This window comes from Pezoporus flaviventris, unplaced genomic scaffold, assembly GCF_033815535.1.
Source record: "Pezoporus flaviventris isolate CSIRO_AGI_PZ_B2104156 unplaced genomic scaffold, CSIRO_AGI_Pfla_v1 ptg000097l, whole genome shotgun sequence".
NCBI classification, from domain to species: Eukaryota; Metazoa; Chordata; class Aves; order Psittaciformes; family Psittacidae; genus Pezoporus; species Pezoporus flaviventris.
Window position 1 is genome coordinate 6,718,523 of NW_026892645.1, and position 22,969 is coordinate 6,741,491.

At 47.3% G+C, this 22,969-nt stretch overlaps 1 protein-coding gene across 2 annotated transcripts in view; it reads right to left on the minus strand.

Annotated features, from left to right (window-relative positions):
* COL27A1 (collagen type XXVII alpha 1 chain) overlaps nt 1-22,969 on the minus strand; it is a 151,734-nt gene that overhangs the window by 126,405 nt on the left and 2,360 nt on the right. For both annotated transcript variants that reach the window (XR_009747519.1, XM_061477045.1), the window contains exons 2-4: nt 16,150-16,220; nt 9,662-11,091; nt 292-345 (exon numbers count right to left, since the gene is read on the minus strand). Coding sequence is in view for 1 of the 2 variants with exons in the window: in XM_061477045.1 (XP_061333029.1) it covers nt 292-345; nt 9,662-11,091; nt 16,150-16,220 (1,555 nt within the window). In the remaining variant the exon portion in view is untranslated. The remainder of the gene's footprint in view (nt 1-291; nt 346-9,661; nt 11,092-16,149; nt 16,221-22,969) is intronic.

The window sequence follows — 22,969 nt, forward strand, 5'->3', positions numbered from 1 at the left end:
GGAATGGATACTGAAAACAAAATGAGACAGACAGAGCTCATTCTTCTGACAGCCATTTGGAAACATTCATCCCCAGCCTTTCCAATGCCAATCCTTAGCTCAGGGAGGCTGCAAATCACCAGTGTGGCCTCCTGAAAACCTTGAACAGGGAATGAGGGAAAGGAGGAAGGCCAGACCTCAACAGCAGGGCTTGAAGCAATCATTACTCAGCCACAGGAACATACAACAGCCCTTGGAGCAGTAGGACACACAGGTTCAAGTGCAAATAGATAGGAATTTAATATTACTTACTCGAGAACCTCTCTTGCCAGGTGGTCCTGGTAAGCCCGGCAGACCTGGTGGGCCCTGGAAGAATAAAAATAGGAATTAATGATGGTTCTATAACAGGGTGATGCTCCTATTTCCCTTCAAATTACACCATTGCTATAAAGGGATAAAACACCACACACAGTAACATCTGCAGAAGCATGTATTTCCATAGATTAGGGACAGAGCCTTCACATCTTTCTGCTGCGGATGACATTCCCATGATCACAGCTGTGTTTCCACCTTCCTGAACCCATGCTGTAACACAGGGGTAACACAGCTCTCTCTCAGCTTTGAGGTTTCCTGCTATGTGCTAGCACGCAAGTAACGTGTTAGCACCTTGGCAAGGGAAGAACATTGAGTGTTGCAATATACATTGGCACTCTTGGTACTGTAGGCTTCGACATGAATTACAACTTCACTGCATCCCATCACTTTGTATTTTGAAGTGGCATGGGATAAATGTCATCGAATTGGTGTCAGCGTTGGATATTCCTAAATGTGTAATACAGGAGAGGTCAACTCGTACATGTCAGAGTAGTGGGGGGCCTTGGCAGAGGGTGAGAAGAAAGTGGAGATATCAGGCACCCAGCTGTGCACTGATGTGAAACAGGTTAGGAAAAAATACTCAGTAATGTATTGAGTTTGAATTTGTTCATTTATTTATTCATTTTTTCAATGGACTGGAGAATTCAGCTTTCTGGAAAGCCATTTGCAACCCCTAATAACTCCTCAAAGCTTGTTTTCCCCCAAGCCAAACATGTCTAACAAGAATAACTGTTAATTAAGTGTCTCCCAGAGGATTTATATCCAAGTAGCTTGTTATAAAAGATGAGCTTTCATTGCATCCAGGGGAGAAACAGATCCAGAGCAGCAGGCTGAAGGACTTTTGGAAGGCAGCCTGAGCTCTCCAACTGTGTGGCAGGCAGAAGATGGGTGCATTGCACCAAGTGGGTACCACGCTCTGGTTCCACTCCCTTCCCACTGGGATCACCACTGTAGGATCCCACATGTGCCATCACCCTAAGCAGAGCCTCCTGCAGAAGGACTGCCAGGCAGAGCTGCTCAGGCTCTGCATCATGTTACTGGCCCTGAGGAGGAATGGAAAGCTCTTGATCTCTAACACAGTTTTCAGGAGTCATCAAGTGTGTGATTTAGTAACAAAACCCTTGGAGATCCCTACCCTAAATCTCGTGCCCAGGGTAAGATTCTGAACAGAGAAAACTCGCCTGAACCATAGAGCTAACTGATAAATACACTCTTATACTACCAACCCTCCCATTACCGTATTAGCCCATATGATTCAAGGATTCTCATAAGCAGCAAATTCATTAGTATAAAAGCAGTCTTCTAAACAAAGTCATGCAGAGATTTGGTACCGTAGAAAGAAAGGGAGGAATAAACAAAGCCCCAGGTATGTCTGTCTGCAATACTGATTTGCCAGGACATCACATGAATCACAACATGTGTTTTCTGTAGCTAGTTCTATCTGTAGTAAAGGTGACAAGTAAAAAATTGTCTTACAGCATAAGAGGGTACACAGCACAGAACAGCTGATGCCCCACACTGAGACAACACATGGATGGGCTTTAACACCGCATCACACTCTCCTACTACCCAGCACTGTAGCCTGTGCCGAGATATAGCCTGGGAGACTTCATCTGACCCCTCTTCAAGGTGCTCATTGCTGCTAACACGGTATTACTGGTCTTTGTAGTAACAACCCCTATTGGTACAGCTGACCCTCACTTCAGCAATATACCCAACACGTAACCTGCCATTGTGCCAGCTCAGGGCCCCGTGCATAATACAATTATACAGCTGTGCAAATAGACACATGGTTATGGGAGGTTTTAAGCCTTGTGTATAATTGTGCTCCAGAATCCAAGCTTTATTAATAAAATCCCCTTAGTTCCTTAATTCCCTTTAGTTAGGAAGATAACTATCAAAACATGAATCCAATGCAACTGATGCAGCAACAGCTAACAGGGTTTGGCAAAGATGAATTCAAGTGCTTTATGTCTTCTCTATAAAGACCCATTCCCATTTACCCCTAAATGAAGAAGTGAAAGAGAAGATACCACTGCCTATGCTGCGTTCCCTGTGTACCAGAGTTAAGGTGATCTTTCTCACCTTCCTGCTAACAGCAGCTGCAATTGCACTTGGCCACTTGAGTAAAATACCTCTCAAAAAAATGGGGACTGCTCACAATAAGCTAGAGCTAGCCAAAATGAGGAGGGAGTTAATGCCTGCACTGGAGTGGGAACGTGGAGCTAAGGGAAAGCCATCTGGCTGGAGCAGCACAGAAAGAGCAGCACGTAATTCAGGAGTCCCCTATCACTTTGCTTTGGTTTAGTTTGTCTTTTGGCCTTTTCTTATTCTTCTCCTAAAGGGCAAAAGGAATAAGGTGACTGCAGGATGAGTGGCTAAAGGGTGCCAGGCACGACGGCAACTGCATAAGGCAAGAATGTGACATACATAAACCAGAAGCAAGCCAAGGTGAAAGAGAACTGGGGTAGCTGAATGAACATTGATAGCTGAGAAACACAACTGCAAGACCACCTTCTGTCTTTAAGGTCCCTCTCCATTCTCACACAGTTCCTGGGTAGCTGGATCGGATGTGTACTGTGCCTTCCCAGTGACTCATTTCTCCTGCCCCTTACACATGCCTCTATCATCCAACTCAAGCTCTCGAGCAGGAGGCCCACGTCAAACAACTGGCTCTGCCTGGGGAGAGCAATACTGAAACACACAGGGAGAAAAATGCACATCGGGAGAGGCAGCCAGAGAAGAATGAGACTGGATCAGGGCCCAGCTACTTACAGATGATGGATGAGGTCCCACTTCCATCGTAAGGCTCCGAGACATGGAGAGGAAGGGATGTCTATCAACAAAGCACCATGCAGTGAGCTGCCAGGAGTCTGCCTGGAGGTAATGCCTGTGCAGTCCCTATGCTCACCACAGACATCTTCGCTTTCACCCTTGGTGCAGGGAAGAGTTAAACTGCCCCACCAGAGCCTGTGTGGACCTTTCCATCGTGCCCTTTAATAGCATCCTTAGCGAATTCCATAGGGAGCAGAGGGAAGCGCTCCGCAAGGCAGGAAGGTTTCCTTTTCCTGGCACTTCTCTGCTCCTGCCCTCCCATTGCATGAACACCTCACAAGATCAGCAGAGCTGACAGCCTCCTGCAGTGAGCTACTGCTCCTAGCACTTTGCTTCTTGCCTCTCTGGCCTCTTGCCTGCTCTGCTCTGCAAACTGATGGCAGAGAACACACACCCCCTGTTATCACACAAAGCAAAATCAGAGATCAAGGAGAAACAGGGCAGAAGCAGATACTCGCACTCTCTTCTCCAGCCAAACAGCTGAATTGTTAACCAGCCTGAACAGCTCTGCGAAGCAGCTAATAGCAGCCACATAAAAGTTTAACCCTTCTCAGTTTCCCACGGTAGCATTAGGAACAATGACTGATCCCACCAAATGATTATAGGATTTATTCTAAGCTGCTGCTGGGAAATTTCCTGGCGTAAAAGGGACCTCTCTTTTTCCTTCACTTTTGGAGCTTCAAATTGCAAATGGAAAATTAAGCTGAGTTGTCTGAAAGGGAAATGCATTGGGCCCTGAGGACAGGAGAAATCTTGCTGTTTCCTCTTGCTGCTGAGATCAGCCAGCTCATATCTCTGCCTCTCCCGCATCGTGACCCTCCTCACACTTCCCTCTGCCTGCAGCGCTGCCACTGGGAGCTTGTGCCTTTAGATCTCACAACCTGAGCAAGGCTGAACCTGCTGGGAGAGGGCTTGGAGGGAAGCATAATCAGTGCAGGAACTGGTGCTGTTGATGTGGGAAATGACTCGCTTCCTTCTGAATGCCTACTGAATCGACTTGCTCAGATAGCAGAGTATTCCCATTATCATTCCCCTAGGAACAAATTACCCAGGACACAATTCATCTCATATTCTAGTGCACACCGATGGACTGACCCACCTATACTCGGGGTCTCTCTGATGTATTTCTGCCTCCCATGTTGTGTACCCCATTAATAGTGCAGCTCTCCTGTATCCCACGTGAGGCTGTGTTGCAGGGGTGGGCATCCTGCACTGTGCAAAACACTGCAAGGACTGAAGGGAGAACATTCTTTCTCAGATGCTAATGCATGTGGTAAAAGCCAACTTAAAAGGGAGTTCAGAAAACACATCAAAAGCTTCTCCCCATGTTGGCATTGAGTTCTGAGCAGTGACGTTAGCCCTGCAGATAAGAGAACCTGTCTTGTTTTCTTCCCAGAGGAAGATGAGGCACATTTCATATGCAAGGCCATTGCCACAGTACTGTTTAGCCTTGTACATCCAGAAAGCACCAGCACGGAGGGACTGAGGAGCTACAACACTAGAATGAAACCCCCCTGCTCAGGAGAAGGGAAGGGGAAGAGAAGATCTCATCTTCAAAAGATACACCAACCCTTCCTCACCTTTCCATCCTGCGCAGGGAGGGAGACAGGACCTAAACTAAAACCCAGCTTGAAATATGGCCTGAAGCAAATCTGCAGGGTTTTATGGAGGAAAAAAATCCATCCAGCATTTTGGTTATTTCTTCTCCAAGGCAGGCTTATCATGTTAAATTTGGACACATCTGGGTTTCAACCAGTCTAGAAAGAAAAACCTCTCATAAGTCTGGCAGGAACAGAGGTGTTGGTGGGAAGCCAGTCTTGTAATACGAGTTCTGCAAAAGACACAGATGTTTATTCTGGGTCTGTACAACACCTATCAGAGACAAACCCTTGTCCACAGCTTGATTCTGAGCAAAGCAGCAGCACAATACATATCGCAATGTCAGTATTCCAGCTTGATGAGCACAGCTTTTCTATAGAGACATTGCAGAAACAATCTCTGCGGGAGGCACTTCAGACTTGAGCAATGTCAGACCTTGGAAAGAAGTCTGAAGGGGTGTGAAAAAATAAAACAGAGGGATCTCGCACTCTATCACTTGTAAGAATACCTGCATATTTCCACAAGGCATCCTTACGCCCTTTGCAGCACATTTATCTCAATCACCCTTTCAACTACTGCTCTTTAAAATCAACTTTGTTTTACACAAATAGAGCTCTCGGATTCTTAGTCTTTCGCCTGCAAGATGATTTCCCTTTGGGGATAGTTCTGGTTAAATTAGCAAAAAGCCACTGATCCAACTGTGTGAGCGAGGCTGAAACTTTTCCCATGAATTATACAAAGCATGTGATTCTCTCTTTTTTTTTATTAATATGACTCATTCATTAAGAGACATTCAAACACATTGTGTGTTCCTCCATTTATCACAGACTATCAGCTTGAGCAGCCTTTTCTGCTACAAGGAGGACTGGAAATAAGCACTTCATATTTTATCAGTGTTCCCAATCACCTCTTTCTCTCCCCTATTGGCTGATTGATTTGGCAGGGATTGCTTCTCTAGCAAAGGAGCCTCCAAGGGCTCCGAGACAAACTGCTCATGCAGAAGATGAAGCAGTCTAGACTGGGGATGCACTTAGAAACACATCTGCTGGTGGAAGAAGGCTGCCTGCAGGATACCACCACATCTCAAGATGGGATTGAACCTAGGGCTCCTGACTGTGCACCATAGTATACAGAGAGCTGGAGGCTGCTCATCCTTCCACCCAGGGTATTTTTCCAACTCAGATACATGTTCCTTCCATCCCCACTCCTCTTGTGTTACTCAGTGCTTCCACCGCCTCTTAGTGGACTCAGCCCACTCAGTGCCAGAGGTTTTCTTCCTCTAAAAATAACCCTCAGACACTTCTCATAGTCAACGTATTTGGGTTCTTTCATTTATAAGGGACAAAAAGATGTGGAATTACAGCTTCACTATATAGGAGGAGAAAGGTCCAACTTGGGGTGCGCTGTGGAACACTCATCTGCACCGGGGCAAGGGGTTTACTGCAGCTCTACCGTATGACACAGCACATGGACAGCCCACAGGCAGTGCTGATGGTCAGGGATGACTGTCCCCCTAAATCTCCCCATTAAACCTGCTGCTGGTATAGACAAGCAAATGCTACCCCGTCCACCAGAGGATTCAAGTACCCACCACATCAAAGCCTTGAGCGCTTGACATGTTGGCAACAAAATACTTGTGTCTCTTTCGCTTTTATGGGTGTTCAAATTGAGCCATGTGCTTGGGGTCACATCACTCTGCAAGCTAACTGAAGGGGCCTGTGCTTGCATAGGGGATCTTAAGCAAGGCTCTGCGGAGGTGCTGCGGGCAGCCGTGGGGATGATCCAGAGGGAGCTTTGCCAGCTGCTGAGTCAGTGCTGCCTTCCTGACTGAGCACGATGTTTGGGTGGTTTGTGCTATTCCCCCCCCTCTCCAGAAGAAATGCAGAGCCGAGATCCCAAATGCTTGTGGTTATTAATGGTTCCCAAGAAATTCTTCTTTTTTAAGAACATCCCTTCCCCTCCTCCTGCAAACCCAACATTCCTGAAGAATTAATGCACTGACACTAGTTGCATGTGGGATGCAGTGGCTCCGTTTCCTGTTGCACAGCACGGTGGTGGTCGCGCAGGATTAATCCACAGAGGGTTCTGCCTTTTATTGCTAGGTGAACAGATCCTTTTAGTGCTTGCAGACACCTCAATTATGGGGATGGGGCCCTGCTGCACAGCTAAAATTATACCACGGTTATTTCGGTGGCATTCACAAAGCCAGAATTGCAGTGCCCGCACTGAATCATCACTGCCTTGCACTGCGACTCTCATTCACATCCTGATTTTGGGATGAGCAGGATGAAAGATGGCCCCCTCTCTTTAAGTGGAAGGGGGACAAGCAGGATGCTGCTGGCTGGCAGCCTGCCTCTGCCCATAAATCATAGAATCATATATAGAATCATATCGAATCACATAGAATGGTTTGGGTTGGAAAGGACCTTAAGATCATCCAGCTCCCTGCCATGGGCAGGGACACCTCACACTAAACCATGTCACCCAAGGCTCTGTCCAATCTGGCCTTGAACACTGCCAGGGATGGAGCATTCACAACCTCCCTGGGCAGCCCATTCCAGTGCCTCACCACCCTCCCAGTAAAGAACTTCCTATATCTAATCATTGCCAAGGTGGTCCCAATCCTTGCTGAGCAGGTAGAAGGCCATTTCACACACACACTTCTCTGTCCAGAGTGACATTTCTCTTTCAGACACCTTGTACCAGACAACATAAATGGGAAGACTATTTAATCATCTTATCCCTCCATCCATGCGCCAGACTCCATCAATGACATTCCCAGCCCCATCCAGGAAAAGCGCTGGGCAGTGATATCACACAGCACAGCAGGAAGGGCTGCACTGACCTCATCAGAAGCGCCTGCCCAACAGCACGAGGCAGGCGCCAGGTAATTACTCAAGCACAGAACATTTATCAGCACTCGCTCTGAAACATGCTCATCTGGCTATGGAAGTGCTCTATTAGCTTCCCAACATGTCATCCCCATTCCAGTCTTTTCTCCTCTTTCCCTTCCCACGTCAGAGACATCCAATGCAGTGTGGTACAAAGATCTCCAAGTGAGTCACAGGAGCTATTGAGCACCGCACGCAGCCAAGCCATAACCTTTCCCTCCCAAAGTGCCGACTGTATTTCCAGCAGTCAAAGAGGAAAAGGCCAGACAGAGCCTCAAAATGTTCTCCTTTCCCTCAATTCAGGACTCCAGTTGTTCTCAGACGGGATGGAAAAAATCCTGCCGTCTCTTCCCTCAGCCCTCCACAGCCTGAATCTGTTTCTGTGCTGTGATTCACAAGCTGAGAGGGATTTTCCACTCCAGTTCGGTAATAAGCTCTTTACATTGCAGGGAGAAGTGGGGGCTTGAAGCTCCATCACCCTCATGACACTTGCAGGGGGATAAGGTGGGAAAGGTCAGGATTCCACTGAGCTCAGAGCAGTCCATGACATTTAGCCTGTACAGGTAAGCAGCGGTTTAGGAGGAGCTCAGGACAGCTTCGTTTCTCCCCTTGGAAACATGCCTGAAATGACTCTTCATGAAACACAGAAGGAAAAAACACTGAGACTCATTCTGTCTACTCGGGGATTTAGCAAAACTCCAAGCACAAAGCCTCTGCATCAGGGATATGTGCCTGTAAAGTCAGGCAGGAGTGCAGCCCCCTGCCCCGGGCAGCATCTGCACCTCTCAAAGTGGGAACCTTAGAACAAAACACACCTGATGGTGACTCCCCATCCAAATGACAAGGAGAGAAACTACTACATTGCTCTGAAACTGGACGGGCAGGAAATGAAGACCTTGAAGGTAAGCACCCATCAGGGCCTTACAATACAACCGTTATCACTTTAGGTGTCACTTGCAAGACATCAGCCCATCTGCAGGCTCAAGTGCTGTTGATTGTGTTCCTTCAGCCAGCCTCAATATTTCCATTGTAAACCCTTCTCTCCCTGTTTTAAGAAGTCAGCTGTAATAATTTGCTCTAGGCTGGAACTTGGCAACCCAAGACTGTCTGGGAGAAACTCTTGTACATGTACAGCCCCTCATACACACAATATAGCAAAAGGCTGGGGTTGGAACACCAAATCCTCCTAAAAGCTGGCCAGTTTAAAGATCCTGTTTGCATTCTTGCACTTAAAGGAAAGGCAGCTAGCAGATAATTAGTGTGGCCTGACTGCTTTTAGCATTACAAAATGTGTGTACACTTTTACGATGGCCAAGATACACACCCTGAAAGTGGTTATTGTGTGTGGAATGCAGTAGTTAAAGCTATAAAGGAAGCTCTTTGCACGTTTTAAATGCAGGCTCTGAGGAATAATAAGAAGAAATTAATTTACACCAGAAAAATAGAGGAGAGTTTGTTTAAAAAACCATAAATCCTGGAGCAACCTCTGCACTCGCATTTATGGGAATGGGGCACTTTTGGAAACGGGAATTTTGGGTACGTAAGAAATTAATAACCAGTGTTAAATAATAGATAATCTGTGGCATGTTTCTGAGGCACTTGGGTTTCCTTTGGAAGGTGACCAGCAGTTCTGCCCTCTTGGCCCTGAGAGAAACCAGGGGTGAGGAACAGAGACCCAGCTTAAGCACCAAATTTTAAGCAGCAGCTCTTAGGAAGGAAGGTGGTAATTTGTATCTTCCCCTTTCTTAAATCTAATATGAAGCAGTACCTCTAAGCACAAACTTAAGGAGCATCCACCATCACAGAGCACTCAAGTTTACAGCAACACATGTGCTAAAATTGTGATAATCACAAACATAATAGTGCTATTTTGGGCTGTCACACACCGCTAAAAGCTTATAGAAACCCTTGTAGGTTACGGTGTGACAGCCATTCAGCTGAGCTGTGACTGGGAATAGTCAGCATCAAGAGCTTGAACTTACCTGAGGTCCTCTCTCTCCTTTCACTCCTGGATATCCCAGTAAGAATGGAAACGGAGTGGGTCCGAGGAGGTCAAAGATCTGATAGACATCAGTGGCAGCAGGGGTTGTGAGGTTGAGGGCCTGTGCCCTGGCTCTGGAGATGGGACGGGCAGACCCCAGGGGTGGTTTGGTGTACACCAGAGGGATGTTACTAGGATCCGCTTTCCTGGTGGGGGACGGCACGTGCTTCTTTGGAACAGGCCCACTGCTTGGGTTCTGTCTTAGGGTGACAAAATGGACGTTGCTGGTTGTGTTATCAGTCACCCTCCTCACTGGCTTTACAGTACCGGGTGCTTTAGAGGGCTCAACGGTTGGGTTTTGGTTGATCTTCTTTTTGGTCTCTTGCTTGGACTCCTTCCCCCTGGCCATGGCAGGGCTCTGGCTTGTTGGTGGGGCCTTTTTGGCAGTGGGAAGGGGAGTTTTCTCCATGCGTGTGCTGGGGGTGGGACGGGACACCCTGATGGTTGTCACCGTGCCCCGAGGGAGCGAACGAGTGGGTGGCTGTGATTCAGTACTCGATGGAACAGGAGATGGGGCCACTGTGACCTTCGTGGCTTTGGTTGTCAGTCTTGGCAGTGATGGTGGGGTTGATACCCACGCGATGGTTGTACCCGAACCCCGAGCCTTGAGGGGTGCAGTGACCCTGCCAAGCTCCAAGGATGGGGCAGCAGTGGTCAGGTTTCTTAAACCCTGCAATGAGGGCTCTGTATGCCGTGGGGTACTGGGGGAGGCATTCGGATCCCTGGGAAGGAGGGGGATGAGAGGGGGCAGGTTTGGCCGGTAGGTATCTGCTTGCCTGCACTGTTTCTTCAGGTATTTACAGTAATGATGAGCTGCCTTGGCGGAAGGATAAATATCAAACTGGCAGATGGCTCCTTCAAACTGCACCGAGTGCTGGTTTATCTTCCCGAAGAGGAAAGATCCATGTGGATCCAATGCCTCGTCCTTTTTATAATGCAAATCCGCATGTACTCTGCGCTTCCCACAAGAAGTAAATAAAGTGACTGTCTGGCCACGGATGTTGATGGCCAGATTGTGCCATTGGCCATCGTGGACATTGTAATCAAAATATACAGAGCGTTTGTGGCCCACATAGACTATGATCTTCCCAGGCACAAACTGGATGCCCAGCTGCAGTTTCCTCTTTTTGCTCTTGACAGCAAAGAGAAAAGCGTTGTTGATGCGGTGGGAGCAGAGGCTCAGCACCAGGAGCAGGTCGGTGCTGGAGCCTGCGGGAAGGATGGTGCTGAGCGGCGCTTCGACGCGTGCTCGCTGAGTGAAGATGACCCCTGATTTAAAAGGAATGACTCCTTGAGGAACTGTACGTGATGAGGACCAACTGCTCGATGGCCTTTTCCCTGACAGGCCCAATCTTTGAAGAACATCCACATCTGAAAGGGAAGCGCAAAGACAGTGTGAGGTGTTGGGCAACCCAAGGGCTGGGTGGGTATGGGGAGCATCAAACCAATCCATGCTAAAAGGCAACAGGATGAAGGAAACCCAACTGTCCTCTCACACACATTCCAATACTCAGAATGGAGAGCATATAACACATCATGTTAGGAGCAAGTGCACGCTCAACTTGGTCCCGTCAGGGACCAGCTCCAGTTGTTCTGGAGGGAGCTGACCTCACTACAAGGAAATGTCCCACTGAGCACCAACAGTCCACTTCTCTGGGATATAATTCCGAGTGCTGACCACACAGCTGGAAAGGAATCTGAACAACAGACTGATTGCAGAATTTTATATCCCCAGAAGGCAAGAAACAGAACCTTCAAAGGGAGCAAAGCCTTGTATCTGTGTCTCCAAATTAGAAGGAAGCAGCTTTTGATCTCCGGGACTCTAAAGGGTTTAGGGAAGCAAAGGTGCCTCCCAGCGTGAAAAGATTGCACCTAGATTGCACTGAGCTACTTCAGGTTCTCAAAGCAGTGTATTTTCCCAGCAGATCATCTTACAGTCTCATTTTAATAGGTTGGAGGAACCAGACTTGGTTTGTGCAGGGATGAGAAATGACTTATGGAGGCCGTTGAGCAGAAGAGGTTAGACTTGCCTCCAGCATTTGCCTCCTAGGAGCAAGACAGGATGAAAAGGATTGATGTCCTTTCTTCACCAACCCCATGAGAAGTCCACAATGGACAGGTGAGTAGAATCCTCTTGTTTTTAGCCCCCAGATCTAACAAGTGTCACACACAGCTCCAAGTCCAAGGCAGATTATCAGGCAAAAGCAATGCAGACTGGAGTCAGCTGGCAGCAGTCTCAGCTGAACTACTGAACTGGGGAAGATGCCGAGGTCTATGTGAAGTAGATGTGCCCAGACCTGAAAAAGGTGCTTATGCACCCCAACGCTCATTCTTTTACTCCAGCTCAATCATTTGGTCTAATAGAAGAGGTTACTTACATGTGTCAGCACTAGTGTGGCCAGCAGGACAGTGACTGTCCCCCTGTACTCGGCACTAGTGAGGCCATACCTTAAACACCATGTTCAGTTCTGGGCCTCTCACTACAAGAGAGACATTGAGATGCTGGAGCACATCCAAAGAAGAGCAACAAAGCTGATGCAGGGCCTGGAGCACAAGTGTGATGAGGGATGGCTGAGAGACCTGAGGGGGTTTAATCTGGAGATAAGGAGGCTCTCCACAACTACCTGAAAGGAGGATGGAGTGAGGTGGGGATCAGCCTCTTCTCCATGTAACAAGTGACAGGACAAAAGGAAATGGCCTGAAGTTGTACCAGGAGAGGTTTAGATTAGACATTAAGAAAACTGTCTTCACCAAAAGGGATGTCAAGCATTGGAACAGGCTGCCCAGGGCAGTAGGAATCACCATCCCTGGAGGTATTGAAAACACATGCAAATGTGGCACTTAGAGACATGGATCAGTGATGGCCTTGGCAGTGTTACATCAACAGTTGGACTTGATCATCTTAAAGGTCATTTCCAACCTTAAAGATTCTATGATAAAGAAAGCCCATAGTGATTACCATTACACTACTGCCGTTGAAAATGAGCTAGGATAACTATTTCCTTCCCTTTTCCCTGTCCAAACTCAATCCCCATTACTCTATGACTCTCACGTTTAAGTGCTCTTTGGGGAAGCTTACTTGGGCTGTATAATCCAAATGCTGATCTTGCAAGTTAAGCATTTAACTATGAAATGCACTAGTGTCAATCATGGCTGCACATGACCTGACACCATGGGACTGCAGCTTTCCTTGATTAAAAGACGTAAACCAGAGGTTGTCCAAAGAAAAACCAAGCTCCTTCACTAAAGGGACTTTGGAATTTGGCTTATTTTACCCTTAGCTGTTAAATATTCATCACAATACCCAACATTTGGAGAACTGGCACTTTAAAAAGATCCTCAGTGTCAGCCAGAAGGGTTGTAGACTCAACCAGTCTGAGGCCTGTAATGCTGCTGGCCAGGAAGGGAGAAGAATAATGAGGAAACCTCTGTTCCTTGACTTTGGCAGAAACCTTGGCCATTTTTGCAAGAACAAATCAATCAATATTTACTTTGTCTGGGCTCAGCTTTATTCTCACCTTCCTTTTTTAAGGCAGCTTGACTCATTTCTAGCAGAGACTGCCATGGAGAAGATGTGTCAGATGTGAAAGAGGATGGAAATATTCCCACTCCATGCAAAGCAAGTAACTCACTGCACAGCATGTGCAAGTGTTAATAATGATGCTTCTCCCATACTATGACATCCTCGGTCCCCCACCGTTTTCCTGCCATATTGCCCAATGGGGCTGTCTGTCAGCAAAGCAAAGGTAAAGCTTTCCCTACTCTGCAGTGGATAGAGGAATCACAGCAGTATCTTCATACTGGATAATTTCCAGAGCCCATGAAATAGCAAAGGCCAAAGCCTGGGTTTAACAAAGTCAAGTGGGACCCTTGCCACAGACTTCAAAGGCAGCAGCATTTAGCTCTAAGGAAATACATTTACCACTTAAACTAGGTGGTAGGCTCCTCCAACTCCTACATGTAGTTTTAGGCTCCCTCCCAGAGACAGAGAGTGGTGTCTCTACTGGCAGAGATGCTTTTACACTATTCATTTGGTAGCTGCTCTGCAAAGACACAAGGATGTGTCCCTCCTCAGAGGATGCTGCTGCTACTTGCAATACCAATCCAACTGCATCCAACAGGGCTTAAAGGAAAACCAGCACAACCCAAACACTCCTTCCCTCAAAACCTACTAAGGTAGGGCCAAATTCTAGATGCCTACCCAAAACCTGACGAAAAAGAGACCTCATACAGGACATGAACGTGGACTTTCCAGCACCAGGTCCAGACACACAGCTCAGGTCTCCAGTGCACCCAAGCCCATCTCCCTCTCCATTCCATGCTGACTGCCGGTGGGGCATATCCCCTGGGACGACAGGATGCCATCAGCTACCATAAAACACAAGGTAATTCTTGGCTTCCTTAAATAGCTCTAAGTTTAGCAAAGCATTTTTTCCCCCTTCAAATTTTTCCCTCTGTAGATTTTTCCATCAAAACACATATTGAAAAACACATTTACTTCGAGCCGCCTGGTCCCAGGTGCCTTCAAGCTAAGTTACAAGCATTCCTGTTGCAACACAAAGTGAGATGCGCAGAGATTCCTGAACAACCACATGATCACCTCTGAAAGAGGGGATAAAATGTTTTATTGCTCTCCATCCCATCGCTCCTTTCCCTTCCTTTTTCCCCCATGCAAAAAGCTTTACAAGAGCCAAAAGGCAGGAGAGGAATAACTTGGAGCTTCCTAGATTCCGGCAGCTGAGATGTGATGCCCACAGCTAAAATTGGGTTGAATAAACACTACGCTTCCAAAAGTTACTGCCCAGACCCTTAGTCAGTGCACATCAGATGAACTCACTAACCTCATGATGTTTTGGATTTGTAACACTTATGGAAAAACCATCCTCTGCATTCCCTGATTTTCCAGTGTGCAGGAAGACCCCTAAGCCTTAAACTACAGTGTTTTCAAAAGCCCACGGCATTGGCTTAATTTCATCCTCACACAGATCTACAAACAAGCTCTTGTTGCTTTTGTAAATCTCATGTTTGGAAGTTCTGAGTGATAATACAGCCTCAAGCCACCAGTGTTTCCTTACAGCCTGTGCTTCCTTGGAAGCGTTGGCTTTCTGGTACCCCAAGGTCTGTGGGGAAACCAAGCACATCGCAGAGAAAGCATCTCACAGGGGAGTTATCCACCATGCTAAGGTAATGCTATAGGAGCAAAGCGAGTTTTCTTTAGGTTCATGGCAACAATCAAAAGCCATAGCACCACCCATAATTATCATGGGATTAAAATGATGGCTAGAGATGAGTCTAAACAGCGTATTAAAAGTCGCCTTGAAAAGAAAGATGCCAAGACACACTATTTGTTCTGCCTCTTTATGAGCTGACATAAAACTTGCTCTGAAAACTGCTTGACTAAGTGATTCAGCCAGATGTTCACCTCTTCTGCATTGAGGCACAAGTTGGAAAATATGACATTTTTCAGGATTGCTGATGGCAGGGATGGATTTTCCTTTTTCCCCTGTAAAAAAAGTGCTCCATGGACTGAGCATCAACCAACTTGCTGTTTTTCCTTCATGTTTTACCGACTAAGAGGAGAGCCCTGGAGCCTGCTAGTCCACTTATTGTTGTCTGCTGCTTGCAGAGGAAGCTGCTCAGTTCCAACATGTACCCGTGTAAAGCATCCATGTGGAAGAGATGTTACTATTTTAAGAGGAAATGGCTCTTTGACAAACAGGAGCTGCAGAGATGCTCAGCTCCTGCTATCAACTGTAAAAGTTGTTTCTGTTGGCTCTGAAGCTTTCCGTCTCTTTGATTATTATACCCCAACTTTTTATCCTCTCCCAAGCAGCACTAGGAAGGCGATGCCTGGAGAAGGGATGTAAAGACAGGGTGAAGGTGTGTGATCCCTCCCTTATAGAATACTCCCACTGCAGCACAGAGACTGAACCACAGTCATTCTACTGTTAACCCACACGGTGACATTTTTCTTCCTTAAATTTGCTTTTACTTTTAGAACTCCCATCATCTCTATATGCACAACATCCCACGTGCCTGCAGAGGCAGGGCTGGGTTGCAAGGAAAAACCAGTCTGCCAGAGATGCTTAATTCCTTAAAGCCCTGGCCTCAAGGGGCACTTTCTGAAAGCAGTTAAGCCCCAGCAAATGCAGGTAGATGCCAATGACATTTTAGTGCCTCAATCCCACCAGTTCCACCAGACAGAGAGGTACTTCTGGAGCCCCTGTGAGGCACATAATCACCTATAAACCCTGGTTCTTTTCCCAGCTGTTAACTGCATCATCTGCAGCACCAGTACTGCAAAGATTAGCAATAAAAGCACCTAATTCTGTGCATTAGGCTCAGAGACTACTAAATGATGGACCTGAACTGAGACCAAAGCATTTGGCCTCTACTTGGGTTGAAAAGAGAAAGAAAAGTGTGATTTACCTTCAGAATTTCCCTGTGAGAATCCCAGGAACCAGGTAAAACATAAAACAGTCCAGAGAAAGCAGAATCCCCTAGAAGTGGAAGAGAAGAGAAAATAATGAGTTTATACAATATTAGTAACAAAAAGCAGCCCCCCTGTTAAGGGTCTTCTCCTTGATCACAAGTCTAGTAGAGTCAGTGCCCACATGTCTTTGGGATATGGAGGATGAACGCTCAGCAGAACTGCATTTTCTTCTCAGTGAGATCTCATTTTACTACATAAAAGTCATCTAAAGCCTGATGAATCCAGTGAAATGTTTTCTTACTGGTATTAGGGGCCATTGATCAAGCCTTGAACTAGGACCAGACTGGCATTTTGAGATGCAGGGACATCAGTGCCAGGCCAGCAGTCACCACTGCTACTCCTTGGCACTCACCCCATCTAAGACAGAACATCCTAAATGCAAGAGAATGGAGGAATAATTCCAAACTAGGAGGTTGAAAGATGTGCCAGGAGTACGTGATGTTTATAAGGGTATGGGTAGGAAATGGGCTGGCACGCAGCGACACGTTGCCTGCATCTCAGCAAACAAACTCCAAGTCTTAATGCTTAAAAATACTCTAAACATACAAAATCCTCATTGGATCTATTCCTCATTTTACACTCAGATACAATGATGGGAGCAGCTTAAAGCCACTCAGCACCTTGCTGCTGCCATTAATGACTTTCTCATTAGCTTGGTAGAGCTGCAGACTCCCAGAGCACAGTGTTCTTGCAGACCCCTTCATGCCTGAGAAGGAATTGGTCAAACCTTTCTGTTAGCTCTACTTTAAGCCATTGAAAACAGCAGCAGAGAGGAAAGCTTTTACCAGAAAGGTAGCTGAAGTCCCCCCCTTCCTTCTCCACCTGCTTTGATTTGCAGCCAAATAACGAACATAGGAAACTCCTTGGTTCAGCTCACTTAAAGCTGACAGTGGAAAGTTTGAAGATTGAATTCCCTCATCTTCTAGAGATGATATTTAACAGCTTGATCAGCAAGGGCTGCTGGAGGGACAAAAATGTAAACTACAGAAAACCCTCAGCCAGAAGAAAGCAGCATGGGACACTCGCAGGTTGCTCTCCATTTCAGCCAAGCCAGTACAAACACTGGGATATGCAAAGCAATGCCAAAGTGCAGCTTGCTCCTCTCTTTGGACCAGACAAAGAGAAATCATTTATCCCATGGGACTAGAGATCAATCTTCTCCTGCCACCAAGCTTCAGCACAAGAAAGCATCCTCTGAGGCAGTATATTACCCTGGACCAGATCCTCCCTCGGTGCAGGAGACCCTTTTCCCACAGCTAAAATGAAGCCACGGTGATTTCCATGTCAGTGGGGAAACCTGGCCTTGAGTTTAAAAATCCATGCAGGAATCCAGCCACTAACTCATATTTTAAGGCTTGAAGGGACAAAACACTGGAGCAGCCCTGCATGTGCTGGGAAACAAACGAGATGAACCACATCGTTCTTTGCTCTTTTCCATTACCCTAACACTGGGCTGCTCATTTCAGGAGCTCTGGGGCTGCTTTTAGTTTATGCATGAAGGAAAACCAGCTTGGAACAGCCAAATCATGGTAATCCATAGCCAGCCATATGCTAACCAGGAAACCCTCACTGTGCTCAAGAGATCTCCAAAAGGAGAGACCCGGATGTTTTATGCCCACTTCATCCCATGGGACACTGCTGTCAGACTGAAGACGCTGCTGGGTCCACAGAGAGCTGTTGTTCCAGTTCATTCCAGGGATGTAGGAGGGGAAGTAGAACAGGATGAGTCTTCATGGCTGCCTTTAGCAGCCCTTGTATGACTTACAAGAGGCTAAAACCCACTGTATGGGAAAACCTGCATTTCTATGCTCACCTCCAAAGAACAATGGAGTTTTAAGTTGTGGATGCAATTCTACGTGTGCATTGAGCAAAGATCCTTGCTGGGTGTCATCAGTGGGGTTTGACTGCCCAAAGAGGGCATGGGGAAACGAGGGGAAGGGGGTGACCAACATGACATGAGCACCAAGGGCAGCAGGAGCCTCAGAAGCATTAATAACACCTAACGAAGCCCAGATCTTTCTTTGAAGGATACCTTCACAACCCCAATTGGCTTCCAAAGCCCTCCTTGACCAACAACAGTGAAGGGAACAAGCCTTAGAGGAAAATCCAGCACGTAATTTCATTCCAGTGACACTGACGGGGCTATAAAGGAGACGAATACTCAGCGTGGGATCCAGCTGGCCTCAGCCCCGCTCCTGGACCCCTCAACACAGCCAATACTGTAAGAGCAGAGAGCGGGGCCGGGTGCCAGAATGCTGAAGAAAAACACTTTGGCAAAGTTTACCAACTTAATGGAAAAAGCAAAAGCAGGTTCCAAATGGCAGAGCTGTGACTGATGGGGCTGGTAATTATGGCAGGGCTCTATAATGCAGGCTCTTTTGCAGTTACAACTCTGCAGTGACAGGATTGCATAAGCAGCTCGAGGAGCAATAATAAAGGAAGATTCTTCACCTTATATAGAGCAATCGAACTCACCTTGCCTTTATCTCAGCATCTTCCCACAAGCAGCGATTTCCACAGAGACTCTGTCAAGAGGTACCCACTAAAGGCATTTCTTTTATTGCACAAAGCCTATGAATACCAGAATGAGGATCCCATTGCTAGTCCCTAGGTGAAGAAGTGCCCCTAAATACATATTATGCGAGCTCATGTGAGCCCTAAAAGTTTCCCAGTGCAAACTCCCTTTATAGCGAACTGAAGCTACTGAATGCAGCTTGAATTTGCTTCACTTCTCTTTGTGAAGTTCTGTGATCAGTCCATGGGAACTAAACAGTGCCAAAAGTACATGGCAAAAGACAACAGAGAGGGATAGAGAAGCGCAAAGACTGGCAATAACACTTCTCAACCTTAGTGGCGATTTTAGCATCTTCCAAGTGAGGAGGTAGCAGCCAAGAGTAAGTATCCTGAGGAGCTCCCGTTAAAGAAACCAGAAGGTTGAGGCATCACTTTTGGCAGGGCCTCAGGGCAGGAGGTCTCTCTACATGGTGGTCTGCACCAATACAGAGACCTGATGAAATCACAGCTGCTCATTAGCACACATCCATGTGTGTTCCATCCATGGCAGCGTTGAGGCCAGGTTGGATGGAGTCTTGGGTGACACGGTCTAGTGTGCAGTTGGGACTAGATGATACTAAGGTCTTTTCCAACCCTAATTATGAGTGTATGAACAGCAAAACCATGCCCTGGGTTTTCAGCTTCCAGGCTCACTTGCCACTTTCTCACTGCACACAGATTTCTGAGGGCAGCAAATGGTGACCTGGAGGCTAAAGGAGAGTTATCACCTCTTCAGTTGGCTTGTGCACAGCATGTCTTGCTGCTGCAGCCCCAGTAAAGTCAAGGTGGCAGCCCCAAGAGCTACAGTAAAGGAAAAATCCTGTCGGACATACTGGTTCTTAGCTGACAACCACAGGAACAAAGCACTGCGCTGAACTAAGGTCAGTAGTAAAACGATAGTCTCTAGGGAAGACTTGGTCAGGAATTATCCTCCAAAAAAGTGCAACTTCGACAAAGCTGAAGCAATCTGTAAAATAGCTGTGATCAGCCAATACTCCACATTTCTGGAATTGGTTGGAACAACTTCAGCTTTTTTAAATGAAAAGACTTGTCCCTGTCTTAAAAAAGAAGTCCAAATGATTTTGACATCTTTTTTGCTTAGGTGACGGGTTGAAGCTGAGGAAAATGCTACATGGGCTTTATTTGGTTTTCTCCCTCATTCATAGCGATGAAATGTCTTTGAAATTGCATTCTTGCAGGGTGGAAAAACAATTCTCCCCCCATTCCCCTCCACTCAGGTGCATTCTTTTCTATCCAAAAGACCAGAAAGCCAGCTGGATGCTGAAAATGGGTTTTCAAGAATAGCAAATCTACATTTCTAGCTGTAGATCAGACAGACCATCTTATAAAACGTCTCTGCTGCTTAAGATCCTTTGCACAAGACTGGAGGTGATACAAGACCCCCAAGCGGTTTTGACGAGTCAATGAGAAACAAAAATCACAACCTACATACTGAGGCTTCAAACCACACCATGGCATCGATTCCACTGCCAGCTTTTGGGATAGAAGCCTTACTCTGCGCTAGTATCATCCTTTGCAGAGCAGACTTCTGGAAACTCTATTTCTCCTCTCACCCTCCGTTTCTGGAGAGAGCAATAGGAATATATAGTTATTATATAGAGATGTCACTGTATCAATCCCTTAAACCTTCACTGACCCTTTCTGCAATATAAACCAGCTATTGATTTATTCCTCCAGTGAAAGAGTTTTGTCTGGTGTACACAGGCCCTGTTGCAAAGCCCAGCAAGCTAAGGGAGATGACTGCAATGGCGTTCATTTTTAACCCCCATTCAGCATCTCTGTTTTTAAGGCACAGAAGAAAGCACACAAGCAAACGTGCCCAGAGACCCACATTTCCATGGTCATTCAGAATACACTGAGATACCTAAGGGTGGTGGAGAAACTGTCAATATCACATGGGGAAGAATGAAATTCAATACCATCCAGCATCAAGCACATAAAACATCCAGAATCCATCCTGCTCCTCCTAGGCACAGGTTTATCAAACCTGATTTATAGATGTCACTAGAAATTCATTGCATGTGAAGCCATAAGAGGAAGATGAAGTGGGACATTGGTGCTTTAACAGTGTTCTGAGCAGAGGGTTATGAAGATTGCCACACCATTATTACTAGACACTCCAGCAGCCCAAACAGGGACACTCACTAGGATGGGAAACTCCCCAGGCCAGGCTCCAACCCATCCTTGGGGTGATCCTGGATGGAAACCTCTCAACTCCTCCACCCTGTCCCAGTACTTGGAGCGTGTGTGCAAACCCAGGAATCCCTGGGGTTTCTCTGGCATCGTTTCTGCCCAATCTAACCTTAATTCCGGATGGAAATGCCCTCAGTGCTCTGTGCCTGTAGAGATCTATCTGCAAATGCAGCCCAGAAAAAGCTGCTGCTTCCTTTGGAGGCCCCCGGTAGCGAAGGAGGGACCCATGAGGGGCTGACAAAAGGGAGCCATCATTCTCCAAGGGGAGGGACATTGCTCCTGGCAATGGTACAGCAATGGGTCTCAACTACTGCAAAGCAGCTTTGCTCTCCTAAAGCCTGCACATCAGCCAGGCACAGGAGGGCCTGGATGCATGAAGACCTGGTGTTTCCTCCCCCATATATACATACACCTCCTCTTCTTTTTCCCTTCTTCAGGAGGTAGATGCTGATCTGCATATGCAGAATGGGGAGACATCAGTGTGACCAAGCCTCCATCCCACAGACACCTTGTTCTTTCGATGGGTTTATACCCGATATCTGCAGGCAGAAGGATGATGGGTTTCAAACCACTGGTACTTCTCCTAACTGGGAACCAGAGCTTAGGTAGTCATTGCACAAAGCTGGCCCAGAACTACCCAGCTCCTCACCTCCTAGATGCAGGACTGACACGGCTGTGATGACCCAAACACCCTTCATACACCTCTCAGCAGCTTCCCAATAGGGGATCTTCCCTGACAACCCGTTACTCGGTCCCCTCTATGCTGCCCACCCCTCTCTGCCTGTGTGATTGACTTTGCTGCTCTGTGAAGTGACAACACTCACTACCGGCCCTTGCCTTTGTGCTCTCGGTTAGTAACTGGAGCCCTCGACAAACAGCAGTGCTAAGCGTGATCTGTCATCTAACTCCTCTTTTTGTCCTGCCAACAAGCGCCTTTGCATTCCTTCATTTTGTGAATGGGGTTTGGCAGAGCCCTATAGAATTCCCCATTGTTTCCATTTGCACTTCACTCGGTGTCCATCATTTCTACTTATGCCCCCAACAAATTGGCAAAGAAAGAGGGCGGGGAAAGGACCCACATGCTCAGTGTCTGTCTCTGGTCATAGACTTCCTACAAGCCCCTCAGCACAAGACCTGAGCAACCCTCGGTCACCGATGAAGCCTCCATAAACACTGCTTCAAACAGGGCAGATTTTATCCCCCTGACCCATTGCAGAAATGGGATGAAGCTGGAGCTTTGAAGGGACCTGCTCAGAGATGCACACTGATGCAGCAAGAGGGAGACCTGGACACTGATCCAGGGGCTGGTCCATCCGGATGCTGTACCACTATGTGTACAGCTTCCTCACCCAGCATGTGGACCAGGCGGCCCAGAGCAGCATCACACCAGCATCACACCAGCAGCCCAGTGACAGCAAGCAGGCACCCAAGAGCATCCACAGACCTTCTCCATGGCCAGCACAGAGCGGCAGGGCTGGAAGGGGCCAAGGTGGCACAACCACAGCCGAGTGCTGCTGCCTGGGGATGTGCTCAGTGCATGGGTGAATGCAAAACCTTCTGTGGTTCAATGAGCCTGTGCACTCCCAAAATGCATCAACAGGGCACTTGGAGCTCATGGAGCCTGTAAAAACTTTGTGTTCTTCTGGTTTTACAAGCTCTGGATGCTTGAGCCAGGACAAAGCTTCAGCACACGCTGCAACTGCTCCTCCTTCCCACTCCCATCCATGGCTCTCCCTCAGCATCCAGCCCAGCTCCAGAGGATGCTGCAGGAGCACTGGGATAAGCAGGACCCCCAGTGCCATGCGGGAATGCACCAGAACATTCCCATTACAAGCTGCCCTCAGGCAGCACAACCCTCCCTGAGGATGACTCGATGGCACAAGGATGGCCTGGTGAGCCCAGGCACAAGCCAGCTCTGGGCTCAGAGGACCCTCTCCAAGACTGACAGCTTCTACAGGAACATCCAGGATAGGATGCACAGCACTTTGC